Source organism: Fukomys damarensis, unplaced genomic scaffold, assembly GCF_012274545.1.
Source record: "Fukomys damarensis isolate Sample0158 unplaced genomic scaffold, DMR_v1.0_HiC HiC_scaffold_12, whole genome shotgun sequence".
Lineage (NCBI taxonomy): Eukaryota > Metazoa > Chordata > Mammalia > Rodentia > Bathyergidae > Fukomys > Fukomys damarensis.
Genome location: NW_022900924.1, coordinates 32793720 through 32812822, shown reverse-complemented (window position 1 = coordinate 32812822; position 19103 = coordinate 32793720). Strand labels below are relative to the sequence as shown.

The 19103-nt window shown below is 39.1% G+C and overlaps 1 protein-coding gene across 5 annotated transcripts in view; it reads left to right on the top strand.

Moving 5' to 3' along the window:
- The window catches only part of Pld1 (phospholipase D1), a 202076-nt gene that overhangs the window by 114246 nt on the left and 68727 nt on the right, over positions 1–19103 (top strand). For 3 of the 5 annotated variants that reach the window (XM_019208708.2, XM_033762519.1, XM_010632404.3), the window contains exons 13-19: positions 3737–3847; positions 5697–5897; positions 6772–6985; positions 7859–7972; positions 15101–15229; positions 15948–16066; positions 17916–18029. In XM_019208708.2, coding sequence (XP_019064253.1) covers positions 3737–3847; positions 5697–5897; positions 6772–6985; positions 7859–7972; positions 15101–15229; positions 15948–16066; positions 17916–18029 — 1002 coding nt within the window. The remainder of the gene's footprint in view (positions 1–3736; positions 3848–5696; positions 5898–6771; positions 6986–7858; positions 7973–15100; positions 15230–15947; positions 16067–17915; positions 18030–19103) is intronic. The other 2 variants (XM_010632405.3, XM_033762520.1) reach the window with 1 other exon arrangement.

Genomic DNA, 19103 nt, shown 5'->3' with positions numbered 1-19103 from the left:
AATGTCTTTGCTTGCAAAGAATGATTTTTCTTTACCCTTTATAGAGTTTATGATAGTTTCATAATACTGTTACAAAAAGGAAATTATTGCTTTATTAGCACAGAAATTTTATCATTAGTTAACTATTTATTTTAGCTATAGGTGTAAATAATTGTAAACCACATTAAAATGACTTTTATATTTATTTCCTTATTGATCATTTGTATATAAGATGAAGAAGAATCGACAGTCTCTACCTTATTTCTTTTAGAGTTAATATTTAAATGAGAAAAGACAGTATAGAAAAATGTCACGTATAAGTGGAGGGTAATAATGTAATCTGTTAGTGCTAGCATCTCTATTACTTCAGAAATCCATTAGTTATTCAGGTCAATGGAAAACTGCAGGATTCAGGCCAAGTTCCTAATTTTCAACTACTGCCCTTTGTGAGTAATAATGTCTTAAGCCTAAGAAGCAGAATTTCATTCACTTAAAACAAACGAACCATGATGAAACATTGCAAGTGTAATGTTCTGTAATTTTGGCCAGAATTTGGGCTTGAGCTTTGTATTGTATTTTATAATGGGAGACTGTGGGGAGGGTAGCCCTTATTCAGGTCTTAACCCTAAAATACTCAAATAGCAAAATAGATCTGTACATAAAATAAGAAAAATGTGATAATCTTCAATTTTTTATTTAGAGTCCCTGATCATCTAGTTCATTCTAGAGTGCTCTCTGGCCAGACCATCAGACGTAAATCTATCAGCTTCTAGTTTCTGATTCCATTTCCTTCTTTACTCAAAGTTATGCTTATATATTTAGTTGCAGCAGTAGCGGCATAATTATAATAAGTAATAAATGAGTTAACTGGAAAAATAGAATATCATTTATTATCTTCTTTCTTATTGTATTTTTCTTCTCAGAACAAGAGTGAGTTTTCTAGTACTCAAAATTGCTTAATGTACACTGAAATGTAAATCTAGTGCCCCTCAAAACATGTGTACACTCACTTTCAGACATTACTAACATCAGGAGATAGGATATGAATATCTTATAACTCAAGGTCTTTTTTTTTTTGGTACTGCGAATCGAAATCAGGGCCTTACACTTGCCATGCAGGCACCATACCGCTGAGCTACATCCCCGGCCCAGGATATGAATATTTTAAAGTGATGTGGATTCCAGGTCCCAAACATGCTTCTTAGTCTAGACAGAACAATACTGGGGAACTGTACGTTTGTTCCAAGATTTTATAACCTCTGATCGACTACCTAAAAATGTCAGTTCCTGTTATATTTCACATTTCATAGTATTGCCAAAATAACAGTTCTTGGGCCAGGGATTTAGCTTAGTGGTTCTGTTGCCTTCCTTGCAAGAGCAAGGACCTGAGTTCGATCCCTGGTACCAAAAAGAAAGAAAGAAAGAAAGAAAAAACTGGGCTAGAAAATAACAGTTCTTATGGATGAGTTCAATCCAATCATAAAGCTTCTTAAAGTTTTGATTTAAATTTCCATTATGAATAACATCTGATTGCTATGGATTATTAATTTAAACTAAACTACATTTATCTTTATTATTATAGTTTATTAGCTATAGCTGCATCTCCAATACTCTAGAAAGTATTATGGAACAACTCTTGCTTTTCATCATTAGGATATTAAATGCTTAGAGATCATTTGCATACATAATCTAGTATAGGTGCAATATGTTTCCAAATGCTTTCAGAGCTACTGGGCAAAAGGGATACAAACTTAAATGGTACAAACTATACAGTGCTACTGCGAATACAAATCAAAAAATGAAAAAGTGAGCTACGAGGTAGAAGTAGGTAAGATAGGTGTCCCTGAAGAAAACGGATCCTGCGCTGCATATAGGGAGGCTCCCTGTGAGTGTGCGGGAGGGATGGAAGGCCACTCCCATAGGCTGAAAGCCTGTTACCAATCAGAACTAGAATGGAAAATACTGAGCTTTGCTATACTGCCAGTTGTTGGACATCTTTTTTGGTGACTAATAGTAGTAATATTTTATAGCACATTAGCATTTACTGAACATTTTTTACCTACTTTGATACAGTTCAATGGGTGAAAGCAACCTTGTCAGTTTTCATTATTAATTTGTGTCTCCATTTTGTACTAAGCGTCTACTAAAACTTAACACTTTGAATGTTAAGAGAAGCTTACTTCTGAATAAGTCCCTTCACCAGGGAATTGTCATCTAATTTTTAGTTTAAAAGATGAACCAGCATTCGCCTTTGAAAATTAAGAGATGTTTTTAACCACTTAAATAATGTTTTTTGGTAAGGAAAAATTCTGTGAAAAATGCCCCCTGAGATATTTACAAAGTATGTAGCATAAGCTATTGCATCAAAGTTCTCATCACTGTTGCTGAAGCTAATTGAAGTATACTATCAATCAATAAACAAAAAACCCAACCCTGCTCCACTGCCGGTGGGAGTGCAGACTGGGGCAACCACTGTGGAAATCAGTATGGAGATACCTCAAAGTACCTGGAGTGGAAGTCCCACTTGACCCTCCTGTCCCCCTGCTGGGTATCTTCCCCAAAGAATTAAAAGATGCATACCACAGTGCTATGTGCACCCATGTTCATAGCAGCAAAATCTGTGATAGCTAAAACTTGGAAGCAGCCCAGTTGCCCATCAACAGAAGACTGGATAAAGAAAAAATGTGTTTGTGTGGGTTTTTTTATAAAATGGAGTACTGTTCAGCAACAAAGAATGAGAAACTAGAGACATTTATAGCTAAATGGATGCACGTCGAGGCAATACTCTTAAGTGAAATAAATAGGTGTGTAAATACCAAATAGTTTCTCTAGTGTGAGAAACTGAAAGTGTAAATAAGGACTAAAAGGTATAATAGATAATGTGTGAAATACGAAGAAAAGGTGCAGAGGGGAAGGGGAAATGCAAGGGGTAGGGGAAAAGAAAGATGGGAATGGAATTAACATGAGAAAAAGAAAAAATGGAAACAAAGCCTTTGTAGAAAAGGAGGGGTGAAGGGGTTCAAGAGAGGGCAGGGGAATGGGGAAAAATAAGAATCAAGATGAATTACGTATAGGTGCAAATTTCCAATGATGAATGTCATTACATTGTATACCTTAAATGCACCAATAACATTAAAGGTATTGGGAAAATGGGAGGGGTAGGGAAAAAGTAAAAAGGTAAGAGAAAAGGAAAAAGAAAGGAAACAAAGTCTTTGTAAATAGAGAAGGGCAGAGGAGGGAAGGGAGGCTAGGTGAATGGGAAAAATATAAGAACCAAGATATGTTATGTAAAGGTACAAGATACCAATGATAAATCTAACTGTATTATATACCTAAAATGTTCCAATAAAGATTCAGTTTATAATAACAAATTAATTAATTTTAAAAAACCCAAGGATATCACATGACCCAGGTGAAAATTTCCTCTATGACAAATGCTTTGAAATGTTAAGAATTGTAAGACAGTTGGACACTTTCAACCGTGAAGACTACCATTTCATTATTCTATATCTGTAACCAAATATTGATGTCATTCTCTTGATACAAATTGATCTAAGAATGGAAAGCAGATCAATTTTTGGTTTTTGCATTTGTGTTTTAATACAGTCATCTGTCACCTCTTTGCATTGCTTTTTTACTAAATGTTTTCTTTTACCTGTGTGTAGAGGACAGAAGGCACACCAAACAGAATGGAGGAGGAAAGGGAAACCATAACCCTCTAGCAACTCATCTCTCCATGCATTTTCTCTTGTGACAGCAACAAGGGGTGCGGATCTTCATAATGCTCTACAAAGAGGTGGAGCTCGCCCTGGGAATCAATAGTGAATACAGCAAGAGGACTTTAGTGCAGCTGCACCCCAACATCAAGGTATCCACGTTCATCCTGGTGACCAGTGCTTCTTTACTATTCTGCAGGAGTCTTTCAGACGTTGCACTGGGCAAGCACCAGTGACCCCTCAGAAATAAAACAAAATATTATATTTTCTTATACTCCTTATATGGATGGGGGCCAGCAGATCCCATTTTTGTGTTTTTCTGCCCCTAACTGAAAGTAATAATTTAGTCAAGAACATACTCTTTACAGTTGTTTTAATATTCAAGAGCCCTGTCAAGTTTCAGACTTCTCACTAATATTATCTTGGAACCACTTAGATATGATGTGCCCACGAAACCCCCTGATCAAAGCAGTAAAGAGATCTGTAGGATTCAAAATGCTTTTTATGGAAATTTTGGGGGAGAATGATCAATAGTGCCCAGTATAAAATACTGATAAGATGGCTGGATGTGGTAGTGAACACCTGTAATTTCAGCACTCTGTGAGGCTGAGGCAAGAAGATTGCAAGTTTCAGCCCAGCCTAGGTATTTTTAGCAAGCTTCTATCTCAAAATGCAAATTACAGAACATCAGAGACGGCTTGAAAAAGGTCTTTGAAATTTCACCAAGTAACCTGAAGCCTGTCAATAAATATCACCATTTATAGTTATGAATGCCTTAATAAAAGCATAAGAAAGATCTCAAAAACAGATACTTTACAACTTAGAGAACTAGAAGAAGAAGAAGCCAAACATGAAGCTAATATGAGGAAGAAAATAAAGAGCAGAGATAAGTAATAGAGAACACAAAAATAGTACAGAAAAGCAACTAAAACAAAAGTTTGTTCTTTGAGATCAACAGAACTGACAAATCTTTAGCTAAATGCACAAAAGACTCAAATTACTAAAATTGGAAATGAAAGTGAGGACATTACTACCAATCTTCCAGAAATACAGAGCATTTTAAATGATAACTATGAACAGTTGTACAAATTGTATCACCTAGATGAAACAGACAAAATCTTAGAAACACAAAACTTACCAAAACTAAGCTATAAAGAAATATAAAATCTGAATAGATCTGTAAGCAGTAAGGAGATTGATCAATAATCAGAAATCTCCCAAAAGAGAAAGTACTAGATCCAATGCCTTCACTGATAAATTTTATCAACATTTTAAAGAAAATCAAAACACCAATTCTTCCAAATTTTCCCAAAAAATTGAAGAAAAGGGAAGACGTACCAACTCACTACCCTTATATCACCAAACTGTTCACTTAAAAATGATTATGGTGATAAATTTTATATTACCTGTATTGTGCTCCAATAAAAAATGTATTTGTCAGAGTTTTTGGACTGTTTTTACTCAGACTGGGATCCTTAGGAAATTATTTCAAACTGATTAGGACTAGCTTCTCTAAATACCTTTCAAACAAAGACCAGTGACAGTAGCTGCATAGGTATAATCAAGTGTCCCAGCTGAAAGACTGCCAAATCATCAATATAATTCATTAAATTTTTTCCATATATGGTTGATGATTAACTGTTTTTAGAGTTACTTGTAAAATATCAAATAAAACATAATCGTTTTAGGTAGGAAGGAAAGCCACTAGCCATCAAGTTGAGTTTTTATCTAATGTGTAGCCAAATTTCATGGTAGCTGTTCCAAAATATGGTATTTGACCTAGGGGCTGAAAAAGTTCACAGGAGTTGTCTTCTGTTAACTATAATATTAAGAATACAATTTGAAGTTTAGGGGATTTTTTTTTTGGTGCATATGTGGCAAAATTTGGTATTTGAACTGTAAAAAATACTTTCAAGGAGCAAGCAGAACTATTTTATTGTGATGTGAAGAACATCTGAAAAAGCATATTACATATATGTAGGGTTTTTTTTCCCTCTCAAGGTGATGAGGCACCCAGACCATGTGTCCTCCAGTGTTTACTTATGGGCTCATCATGAAAAACTTGTCATCATCGATCAATCAGTGGCCTTTGTGGGAGGGATTGACCTGGCCTACGGAAGGTGGGATGACCACGAACACAGACTCACAGATGTGGGAAGCGTGAAGCGGGTCATTTCAGGACCATCCCTGGGTTCTCTCACGGTAAGTCAGTTCTGCTTTTATGGGACTGCGTGAAATGAACATGATTTGCCTAAATTTGCGTTAATAGCACAGCTGATTGATTGAGTAACAGGTGGTATCTCCCTCGAGGGAACAGAATATTGGATCAAACCTCAGATAGACGTTTTTTATACCAGCCTCACCACCTAGCTAGCATGTGACTTAGCATCTCCCAGTCTCAGTTTCTTCTCTTGTGAGAAGAGAACAGATCCAATAGAGTTTGCTGTCCCAGACTCAGCTCCTTGCTTTTCCACTTAAATTAGAGATTTATTTCCTACTTGGAAACAAAGTTCATGAGAATGTGTGACCATCAAAATTTAGCAGAAGTTAATAACTTCTTAAAATACCTGTCCAATCAAGAGATACTAAAATATTTATACGTCTGTGTCCATTTTCTTGTAATTTCAACTGTGTGGCTACCGAAATGTCAGTGCACTTACTAAAATTTTTATGGACTGCATCTTATTTATTGCTGGACTCTTTTTTTTTTTTTAAATAGTAAGTCAGTGAATAGATAAGAGGGAGAATGTTTCACAAAAGAATTTTAATGTTTAGCCCCGAAAGTAGTTCGGTAGGTCGACAGTAATGTAAGTACTTATATTTGAGATGAAAGGGTAATTGGAATGAAATTTCAAGAATCTGGCCTCCTGAAGGAGAACTTCAATGAAACACAGCATTGCTTTGGTAGTGTTGAACCAGCTCCTAGAATCCATCACCGCCCGTGCCTGAGCTCAGACTTTCCTGGGTGTCTGCTGTGGGACGCTGCCTTTGGCAAACTGCACCGTCTCTACTTGAATTAAAGGAGCAAATTGAAGCATATCTTAAGCAGCATTTGTGTTTTAATTATGTTTTTCAGGCTGCAGTCACAGAGTCTGTGGAATCCTTAAGCCTCAAAGATAAACATGAATCTAATAAAAATGTACCTAGCCCGAAGAATGTTGATGACACAGACTCAAAACTGAAAGGCATCGGAAAGCCGCGCAAGTTGTCCAAACTTAACCTCTACCGGCAGCTCCCCTGGCACCACCTGCGCAGCATGGACAGCCTCAGCAGCCTGGACAGCACCTCCAGTGAGTTGCGTCTTTGGCAGGGACCATCTAGATGCCCTGTGTCCCTCTCCAGCCAGCCCCAGCGTGCCTGTTTCAATTCTTGGTCCTTCTGTACGAGTCAGATGAGCAAGGCGGAAAGGTTGCTGCATCTTCCCATTCAGCACCCGGCCACCTCGTGGCTTGCTTGACTCATTTTTATTTTTTATTTTATTTATCTATTTATTTATTTAGTTTTAATTGAGTTTATTGGTACATTTTAGGCATACAGTACAGTTACATTCATTACTGGGATCTTGTACCTTTACATGACAGGTCTTGGTTCTCATGTTCCCCTTGTCCTTTGAGTTTATTGGTACATTTTAGGCATACAGTACAGTTACATTCATTACTGGGATCTTGTACCTTTACATGACAGGTCTTGGTTCTCATGTTTTCCCCTTGTCCCTGCCTTCCCTTCACCCTCTCCTCCCCTCCCCGTTTTGACTCATTTTTAAACAGACGTATTATTTTATTCACACAAAGTGGTCCTAGCAACACTATTCGTGCTTTTGAGGGTAGCAGAATAACTGTGGGTTTCTAAAACACACCAAGCTAGTAAGGCAAAAGAAAGGTACACAGATGTACTTTACAGAATTCTCTTAGAAAAAAGTTCATTCTTTTCCCATCCAGAAGTAAGTATGTCAAGTGTATATCATCAAACATCAGATAGCCTAGATCTTGTAAATTCACTGTTCTTTGCAAATCTGCCCTAAAGCCTTGCAATTTTTTATTCTACGGGAATTTATGACTGGCCTTTTAGCCTTGCTAGTTTGCAAAATGATTCAGATTTCCAGTTTAGAAAACTTGCTGTATGTGTATTTCTTTGTAAAAAGAAGAACTCTCAACTTTCTCCAGGTTATGTTAATCATTATAGAAGTCACCAGAATTTAATCCATGGTTTAAAACCCCACTTGAAACTCTTTCGCCCTTCCAGTGAATCTGAGCAGGGACTCACTAGACCCAGCACCGGTAAGTGACCTGTGAGTGGCAGAACCTGGTCAGGCTGAAGCTTTCTTTGCAATGTCTGCTGCATTGGCACAGTGAATGTGTTTCCAAATTGACTTCCTGTTCACAGAATTCTCAGGCACATGAGTTGTGGAGAGCTTGCTCTGTGCAAAGAGCAAGATCCTTATGTCCTGAGAACTTAAAATTTACCTAGCAATTGACTGCATGTCATGCGCAATGCCCTAGTGTTGCGCAAGTTGTGTTGGAGGCTGAATGTCTTCCTTTATCATGATCGAGAAAGACTTTCTGAGTCAGCCATTTGTAAGTCAGATCTGAAAGTCAACTGATGGGGGTAGGTGGGGTTAGAATGATATTGCAGGTGAAGGAAGTGAGCTGCGGTGTTGGAATGGGAAAAGACATCTTAGCTGTTAGTAGAAAATACATTATTTAATTAAGATGCAGTTTTTGCTGTAAGACTAGGAAGATGGATATGGTTACATTTGGAAGTCCAAACAAAGTTGGGAAGTTGGAACTTACTAAAATGCTGAAGGCCAGCTAGAAATAGTGGTGAATGTCATAATCCCAGCACTGTGGGAGGCTGATACAGGAGGATCCAAGCGGGACCCCAGCCTGGGCAATTTAGTGATTTAGCGAGAACTTGTCTCAAAATTTAAGAATGGGTTGGGGATGTAGCTCAGTGTGAAGGCCCTGTGTTGAATCTCCAGTACCAAGAAAAAAATGGAAACCCCTTGAATTGGAGGTATTATGCTATACATATGAATGTTTAGAAATTGTAATCTGATAACCTTTTGTAAGGAGAATCAGACGCTAAAGGAGTGAATAATCAGGGCCTAATTCATGATGGTGAGGGTGAAGAAAGATTTGGCAAGTGAGCCAATATAAGGACAAGCAATAATCAAAATAAATAACAATAGTACAATCATCAGCTAATCTTTATTCTGCATGATTCTGTCACTGCCCTGAGTGTGTGTGGTGCTTACTAGTGATATCACTATCTCCTTTTTACAGATGAAGAAACTCAGAGATGATAAGCAACTTGCCTGAAACCGTTCTGGTTTACCAGGCTCTCAGTGCTCAGGATTCAGACATATGATTTAGCAGAAATGCAGTTTTTTTACATGGTGACTTTTCAGCTAGAATTCCAAGGGCAGGGTTCTCTGTATTATTCAAGAGGTGAGGATGTCAGCGCCCATTGAGTCAGCTGGGACTAAGGAGCGTTAAAGTGCCTGATACATTGAGCTGGACTTTGAGCAGTGAGTGTCTCCTAGGATTCTTTAGTTTAGGTTCCCAGCATTTAAAAAAAAAATGCATTCATTAACTATGTGTAACTGAACCAAAGCTCTAATATAAATTTTAAATAAATTTGTATTTTAAATCATAAAAATCATTTCACAAAACATTTTTAAGTGGAAAACATATACAGGGAGATGTTTTATTTCTACCTTAGAGTAGAGCTAGTGCTCGATGGATTTGAGGATGACTCCCAGTAATTCCTGTACTTAACAGAGCTTCAGAATCCTGAGAACCAGAAGGCTCCTGCACAGTACAGAGGGCCAAGTTGGGGGGTACGCAGCTGCCAAGTATTAAAGGTAAAGAGTCGGGAGCAGGTCGAAGGAGAGCCTTGTAACCTTGGTGTGTGGCTTTGGTGTTTTGAAACTGGAGCTAAAAATGAGATGGGTGAATGAGGCTGCTGAAGCACGAGGGGTCTGAATTGTGACTGAATGTTAGTTAGTGTTGCTGACAATGGGATTGGGAGTGAATGGAAACGATGTGAGTCAGGTCCAGAATGCAGTCAGTAACTCAGGCCAGACTCAGGTTGAGGAAGTGATCTCCACAGTGCTGATCTGATGATGCAGATATGTTCAGTTTCTGTGGTTGATGGAAGGTATCTTGGCATCCGTTCACAGCCCTTTCACCAATGAGCCGGATATGTGTCTAGTGAATCATATTTATTTAGAGAAAAAGAGAAAGTAAACAACCTAAATGCCAGAGTAGAAAAATGTGAAGGAACATAGTGAATGATATGTCCCTTTGATGAAATTGTGCAAATCATTGGAACCTTAACTGGGGATACATAATAAATGCTGAAGATTTATGTTTATTAAGTATGTATTGAGCACCTGTTCTAGGTACCAGGGATCTAGTGCCTAACAGATCAGATATATTAACTAATTGAAGAGGAAAGACAGGAATTGTATATACAAATTGCATGTACAAATTGACAACCACACTATATTAGGTGATGATAATTATCATGGAGCACAACAGAATATAAGGGAAAGGCAGAGGGTTGAGTTGCCATTTTATGTAGGGTAGTCACAGAAAGTTGTCCTAATTTGGCGACTTTTCAACAGAGTTCAAAAGCAAGAGAAGAGTGAGGATAAGAGGCTGTCTGGGAGAGGTGTCCCAGCCAGAAGGAACAGGAAGCGCAAAGATCCTGACGCAGGAGGAAGATTGGTATCACGACTCTGGGGAGATAGGCTGTGGGAGAAGGTTAGGGAAAGATGGAGAGGTGCTGTAAGAACCTTGGCTCCCTTTAAAGTCACTAGGATTTTTTTGAGCAAAGATAGACATGATCTTACTTCATCTTCTATAGGTTAATTCTTCAGAGTAGATAGGCGGCAAGTAGTGACAAGAAAGGTATTTGTGGCATTTGCCAGTGCCCCAGATGGGGAGTGTGAGAGGTAGAAAGGTGTCCAGGTCTTCAGACCCCTGGAGAGTGGAGTTTCAATGAGCGGAACTGGAAAGCTGTGTGAGAAGTACAGGAAGATAGGCGTGTGGGGGTGCTACCGCTGTCGTGTGTGCACCTGGGAGAGGTGGGCTGAAGACGTTAAATGATGCTAACTTGTTGGGAAGATAGGTGGCTGGTGATTTTTCTCTTTTCCATATTGCTTGCATTATCTCTTAATATGAGTAATAATTTACTGAAAAAAGAAAGACAGGGCTAGGGATTCAGCTCAGCGGTTCAGTGGCCTGCCTTACAAGCGCAAGGACCCGAGTTCAATCCCGGTACCCAAAAAGAAAGAAAGAAAGGCAAAGGGTAGTTGAGTCCTCCCAGAGCAGCTTCCCAAACTCTATTCCCTGGGCCCTGGAATTTCTCCAAGCCTCTGCAGAGGACACTGTGCAGATGGCCCCCGTGTACTCCCCACCCCCTACACACTTCTACTGCACCCTGCCTCACCCAGAACATTCTCATCTGTTTTTGTTTCATATATTGGGTTTTCTTGTGAGATTGACGTTGTTTTATTATGTACTTAAAAGGAGTTTGAATTTCACTCTTACATTCAGAAACTATTTGCTGATCTTTTTGCTGTAAGTAATAGGAAATAGATGAGAGGGAAAATTCTTTTTGAAACTTAGTTGAGATATAGTTCTCAAATTTGAATATGTAATCACAGGGATAATGAATAGTAAGGTAATCTATTTCTAAGCTCTGTTCTCTGAGATGCAATGTAAAGAATTTTTTGATTCACTTGGTACTACCAAAGATCTTATTATCTAATAGCAATATAGTTTTAAATACTGGTAAGTTTTAAAATTTAAAAGTTGGTACCTTGATAATTCTTCAAATGTCTATACCCCCACTAGAGGAGGTATTTGTGAAATCTTTTCCACAGATATAATACAGGTTTATAAACCCTTATCCATAATTCCAAAATCCAAAACTTTAAAAAACAAAGATTTTTTAAAATATGTAACTCATTGAGGACCTATATGGAACTGGCCTTGAATATAGATTCAGTAGGTTGAGACTAAGAAGGGAGAACAATAGGCATTTCAGTCAAATGTTATGTCTTAAGGCACAGTTATGGGAACACCAAGAGTGTTAATGTCACACCTGAATATGAATACACAGAGATTTGTAATCTTTTATGCAGAATCAGATGTGCTTCACAAATCAGAAGGCTCTGGGTTGTAGAAATACAATGCCTATACCCTTTTCTTATAGTATGCTTCCAGCATGGTCCAGGAAATACCTAGACTACAAGCAAACTATACTTGTGCAATAGCAAGTACAATTAACAAAAATAAATAATTTCTTATCAGCTCAAGCCAGATTTTGCTTAACAAATGGGCTGTGAAAAACTTGGATTCTTCAGAATTTTGGAGGTTTGAAATTGTGGTTAAGGATTAAATAATTTGTGTAACTGTACTAATTTATGGAGGGCCTTGCAAGTTGGGCTGAGACATTTCCCTAACCCACTAAATGTTGGAGGATCCCCAGGTTGGGAGGTTAAAAGTAATTTTATGAAGGCTGCACAGAGACAAAGAATCCAACTAGGGTGTGCCAGTTGGCTCAAGATTGAAGTGAGCAGGAGAAACTTTTTCCAAAAAAAGAGCTAGTGGAATTCCAGTATGGTTTGGGAAGTGAGCAAGAGAAGAGGGAAGGTGACTGAGAGGCTGGAGCCTGAGTAACTATGAACAGGATGCAGAAACTTCCAGGGAGGACTTCACGTGGTAGGGAAGCCCATCATTTCAGTGTTAGAGTTGATTTCAAAGTTCCGGTGGAACAACTGGGGAAATCATGTCCATTGAAGCGCTGGAAGTGATTGTAGATCTGGTGCTCAAAAGAGAAGCCAGGCCGAGAGGCGCATGTTTAGGAATCATGTAGAAAAAACGACAGGAGAAACTCAAGGGAAGCAGTGTCGGTGAGCAGGAGGCAGGCGGGAAGGAGAAGGGTAGGCTGGAGAGGTGATAGGGGAGTGAAGCTTTGCGAGCCGGAGGTGACGAATAAGGAGGAGGACATGGAAAGACTCAAAGAAACAGGGCAAGAGCAGAAGACATCCTTGTCATAAACTCAAGCGGCACAATCTGGGCTGCTGATAGAGAAGGATGCGAAAAACTGGTGTGACAAAACCCAAAGACAGGATAGATGCAGTTAGGAAGTGGTTTGGGAGCCAGATACGACCTTATAAGAGCTTCTCAGATTAGTGCTGCTGGTGCCCATTCCTCCCTGAGCAGCGAGTGCAGTAACAACTGGGGAGCATTTGGTGCTATTGCCTTAATAGTTCATTTGTTCTGAGAAAGACCATCACTCCTTTGGAATATTCTATGTCTTGGCTAGAAACAACAACAACAAAAAAATTGAATTATGAGCAGTTGAATTCCGTAACTACCAAGACAATTTTCTGAGACCTGGAATTTGCTTTTTTTTTCCTTCTGATAAGCAACTGTTAGGTTTAAAACAAATTAATTTTTTTCAGTCCTGGGGATTGAATCTAGGACCTCATGCTTGTGAGGCAGGTGTAATATCACTGAGCTAAATTCCCAGACCTAAAAACAAATTAATTTTTAAACAAGTGTGTGAGTATTTCTATAAAGTCTTAGCTTATTTTACCAATCAGTGAAAACACATTATATATTCTTTTAAAATTTGAAATTTGGCACGTTTTATATCAATTTTTTTGTTCCTCTCCCTCTGTTCTTCTTTTAATAATGCACTATGCTTACTATAAAGAGCCTAACAGTGAGCAACAGACCTACCAGTGCTTTTGCCTCTCAGTCTTACAGAGCAAGAAAATAAATCACTGGAAGGTGTCATTAGACATTTATTTTTTAACATTAGTTATTTACCTTTGGCAGTTTAAGTCTTTTTGTAGAAAATTTCAATAACCTTTGACAGGTTAATTATTCACTTCTAGATATAACAGTTGTGTATAGTGATCACATAAAAATTTTGTTCTGAAAATATTTAATTGTCTCCTGGATGTCAGTAGCCACGCCAGGCAGTGAAGGATACAGTCCCCCCTGCAGAGCCGTGGGTACACTCCTGCTGAGCAGGGTGGGTGTCCTCAGAGGCATTCGGGGTGCAGTTCCTGTTGGGATGGCAGCAGGGCTGGAGACTGCTTCTCCCCACAGGAATGAAGGTCATTGATGGCACTAATTACAGTAAGGTGTTTCTCAACGAATGTCCAGGAAATCAGGCTAAAGGGATGGGGAAGAGTCTTTCAGGCAAAAGGAATAATGTGCAAACTGCACAGAGAGAGGCAAAGCAGATCAAACCTGTCCAAGTACAGTGAAAGATGGGATATTCTGGAGTCTGGGGTCAGATGGGAGGAAGACAAGGACTAGATTGGGGAGAGCTCTCCATGTACTCTTAAATCCTGAGGAACTGAACCTCCTGTAGGCCATAGGTGATCCTAGCAGGCTTCTAAGCAAAGGTTTGTATTCTGTAAAGTTCTGGGAGCCTGTGGTGCTCGTGATGGCAGAGCAACAAGCCCAGATCTCTCACTGGCTACTTAAGCGGTACCGTGCATTCATTTAACAGTGTTTTTGCATGCTGTGTCTATCTGTCAGCTGCCTCTTGTGTGCCAAGTGCTGTATTTGTGATTTGTAGTTCTGCTAGTCATCCTGCTTTCTTGTCTTGATGGAACTTAGGAACTGTTTAACTCAAAGTGTTTGCTCTTAAGTAAAATGGTCTTATAAAACTTTTTGTGAAATGCTACAGTAGATTGCTGCTTTTATGCCTCAATAATAAGCTTCTGTCTGTTGTTATATTTTTTCATGAGCATCCTTTGTGATTTTAGAAATATAGACTATCAGGAGACCAAAAGATCTTAGTTGTCTTATACGCCAAATTCTTTCTTTTACACAGTAGGGATTTCTGACCCAAAAAGGTAAAGCCCTATGTCATCTAGCTAGTTAATTCCATGCTAGAACCAGGAGTATCTGTAAATATGAGGCTCTTTTGAGACGCAGAAGATAAGAATTACATATTTCCTATGCAGCCCACTGGTGAGGATGGAGAGGAGGCTTGAATTTTTTTGCCTAGTGTCTTGTGTTTCGCCATCCTCACCTTGTTTTGTTCTCTCATAGTCCCACTTCCTGAGTTTTTTTATCCATTTACCCTTTTGGTCTTGGGTGGTGAGAACAAGCTGTTCAACTCCTGGAGAACGTTACATTTCAGCGGCAAGTGATGAACTCAGGTATAGCCCGACTGGCCACTAAAAATAAACCCACGGGAGTTGTAAAGCCTTGTCAGCTCATACCCTCCAATCAAATGAACACACACTGAGTTATGTCCTAAGAGAAGTTGGGACATGTTTAGGTGTTCCATTGGTGTGAGGTGAGCCCCTGTCCCTGGAGCCCACCTGACCCACAGCCTCTGAGTGGGTCTTGCTGCATTCACAGATACGGGCTCCATCCGCAGCTTACAGACTGGTGTGGGAGAGCTCCATGGGGAGACCAGATTCTGGCACGGGAAGGATTACTGCAACTTTGTCTTCAAAGACTGGGTTCAACTGGATAAACCTTTTGCTGGTAGGTATGATGGAAGTGGTGGCGGGTTATTGTTCCTCTTTTATCTTTGAGCATCTCAACAAGTATGCATATGCAGGATCTAAATGCCTCTCGTTTTGCTTTGTCGTTGTTTATCTTTGAATATTTGGTAAAACTTTAGAAACATATACTTAAGAACTTTCCCTTATAGTTGCAAAAAGATAAATACACAAAATGGAGCCGACTTATCAGAAACCTCTAGGTTTTGTGTAGGCCTCTTTTAGGTAATAATCTGCAGTGCTCTGAGAGATGGCAGCCTTCCTTTCATCATCTTCTTTTATGCTTTCTCTTCATATTCCAGCAGTAAAATGGCACATTTTCAGATTATTACTGTGCTTGTTGGTCTGAGAGGAAGTAGAGAGGGCACTGCATATGTAGCCTGCTATTACTTGAGCAAGATAAAAAAGAGAAATATATAAATCACACAGCTTTGGATTATTCGTACCAACTTACATCATGCCTTGCCTGGTGATGAACAGCGTAGAAAGGAAACCTTCTGCAGGAGGTACAAGGGGACTGTGTTCCTCAACATGAAGCCTGTTTCCCCTTATTATAAAGGTGTCCTACCCAAGCCAAGAAAGAGGCACATATAGCAGGCTTTATTGGCAGGTTTCCGTTTACTTGTCATAGTTAGGGTAGGAGCGCCTCCGCCCCCAGCACAGACATGAGTGATGGCTCCTTGCCTGGTGCCCCTGGGCAGATTTCATCGACAGGTACTCCACCCCCAGGATGCCCTGGCACGACATTGCCTCCGTCGTCCACGGGAAGGCAGCTCGAGATGTGGCGCGTCATTTCATCCAGCGATGGAACTTCACCAAGGTACTGAATGTTGTCATGACTCAGTCCACGTGAGGAGAGGCAAGCCTAGCTCTGGGAGAAACCCAGAGAGTTGGCCAGTGGGGGCTGCCGTGGCCACACACACATCTGCTCTTTGGGTGCACTGTGGTGAGAGTGCCTAGGCCTCACGGCATTAAACTAAACAGAAGAAAGAAAATGTTCCCGAACTTTCACATCACAGACAATTCAAGTGCAGAGGGAACAGATGCTTCTGTCAGGGCCTGTGGTTTTTATTCTTTTAATGTCTTGGACTCTCAGTATTATTGAAGCATTTACCGAGCTGGGCTCAGTAGCCACGTTGGAGGGCTACCGTAGGGGACAGGAGTCTTGATTAGATGACAGGGCTCAACTGTAGACCCTGGCAGTCCTGGAATTGCACCGGGTTCATTCTGGTATAGGATTCCGCAGGTTGGTTCTGAGCAAGATGAGCAGTATTAGGGGGACCGTATTTCTTTTCTCAGAATGGTGTCCTTGGTGGTGCCTTCATTGCTGTGAGAACTGGTGCAAACATTCACAAGCTCAGTACACAGACAGCATCCAGTGTGGTGAAGGATCCACTTTACTTGTTTGCAGTGATGAAGCATTACTCTCCCTGGCAATTTGTGCAATGGAATTAATTCTGTCTACAGTTTAAAATCTCTTTATCATTCACATCAGTATAAAATTGAGCAGAAGTGCTAAGGAAATATTTTAAACAAAAATTTAGTGGGGGGTGTGAATGGATAAACAAAGTAATACTACTTTTAACCTACTGTGCTGTACTGTCAAAGATTAAAACACTGCTAGCATCCACAGCTGGACTTTTTATTTTTTTTGGACTGGGGGTTGATTGAGCCGAGGGCCTTTGCACTGAGCTGTGGCCAGCTCATTTTAAACATTTTTTTTTTTTATTTTAAGATGAGGTCCCACAAAGTCACTAAATTGCCAGGGCTCGAACTTGCAATCCTCTTGCCTCAGGCTGCTAGAGTGCTGGAATTACAGACATGTGCAACTATACCTCGCTAGATTTGGGTGTTTTTAATACTCTTATTCCCTATTCTAGGAAGGGAAATTGGTAAAACATCAGTAAGTTTTCTCTGCAATTTTTAATCCAGAAATATTTCCCTATGTTTAAGCTAAAGAAATAATCTAATAAAGTAATTTATTTTGATAGTGCCTCTAATAATTCAGATAAAATTAGGCATAGGTAAAATACTCACTGATAGTGATTTTGCTAAACAAATCATGCTTCTTCCTAATGTTTTATTATGAATTTGTTCAAAATGATACAGTGCTGCATTCCCATGGCAAAATGTTTATGATGTACAGCCAGGTACACTGGCACACGCTTTTTGTGTTTTGTTTTTGTTTTTGTTTTTTGTTTTTTGTTTTTTTGGTACCGGGGATTCAATTATGGTCCTAGAGCTTGTGAGGCAGGTGGTGGAATCACTGCGCTAAATCTCCAGCCCATGGCACACACTTGTAAACTCAGCTACACAGGAAACTGAGACAGGAAGACCACAAGTCAGACGCCAGCCTGGGCAACTTAGTGAGACCTTGTCTAAAAGGGAAATGTTAACAAAAGGGCTGAGGAGCAGCTCAGTGCTGTTTGGGCTCAGTCCCCATTACAAACAGTAATGCTTACAGTGAATGCTTCTTCGTAACTATAAAATGATATGTGCTTACTATAAAAGTTAAAAAGGAGGTAATATGGGAAATAAAAAACAAACGAATAGTATGCGCTTTTCCCTCAGAAATGTCCATTGATTTTTTCCCCCCTAATTATAAAGCAGGGGAAAATGGGCCTCTTTTCTCATTTGAACCTTTTTCATTTTCTTTTTAAAAATTTTAGATTATGAAACCAAAATATCGATCCCTTTCTTATCCTTTTCTGCTTCCGAAGTCTCAAATCACAGCCCATGAGCTGAGATACCAAGTACCTGGGGCGGTCCACGCTAGTGTACAGGTAAGCCTGGCTTTTCTTTTTTTTTGTAAAGTGCTACTAGGTACCATTCCTATTATTGGACTAAATATCTGTCATGTTGGCTTGGGGATTTTTAAAATTACTTTTATTGGTACATTTAATGTATACAATATAATGACATTCATTGTTGGAAATTAGTACCTTTACATGATATATCTTGGTTCTTATTTTTTCCCCATTCCCTTGCCCTCCCTTCCACCCTTCTACCCCTCCCTATCTGCACTTTGTTTCCATTATTTTTCATTTTCTCATATTAATTCCATTCCCTTTCCTTTCCCCTACCCCTCCCATTTCCCTCAGGTTTTTTAATAAGGACTTTTCCAAAGCAAACCTGAGTGAACCTTTTTGGAACTTAGTATTATATTTCCTGTGTTAGATTCAGTTAGCCCTCATTCTAAAGCTTATTTATACATATCCTATGTATAATAAAATATGTATAAATGGGAACAACTCAGGGATGAACATATGAGCTCATCAGAAGAAGTCATCTGATCTATTACCATTTCTAACCCGACACCCGTGATGCAGAAAAGGTGAAGGAAGAGAGACATTTGTTGAGTATCCATCTGCCTTATTAGAGTAGCAGGGTGAGAAGACTTTCATAAGTGGGGACTTTACCAGTAAGGAGTGGAAAATGCATTTATACTTAGCTCTAGACCTTTACTGATCATAAGAATATATTATCCTCAGCAATACATTTTCAACAGATACTCAGTTAATGTCAATTAACTTCAATAAGTTGACTATCTTATCAATTTTAATGTAACTTCAGTTCTTAAATCTCTTATTTTCCCAATACTGACATTCTTATTCTATCTTCTAACACAAATACCTTTTCCCTCCTTCATATAGAATAAAATCAAATAGTTCATAAAATATTCATCAGCTCATGGAGAAACATAATTATCTGTCCTCCGAATGATCTTTTTAGACTAGTATGACTAAGTATTTGCTCTAGGTACTTGTTTCAGGTGGTTTATTTATTTTTCGTTATTCTGTTACTTTATCTTTGGCTTGAAATATCTTTTTTTTTTTTTTTTTTTTTTTTTTTTTTTT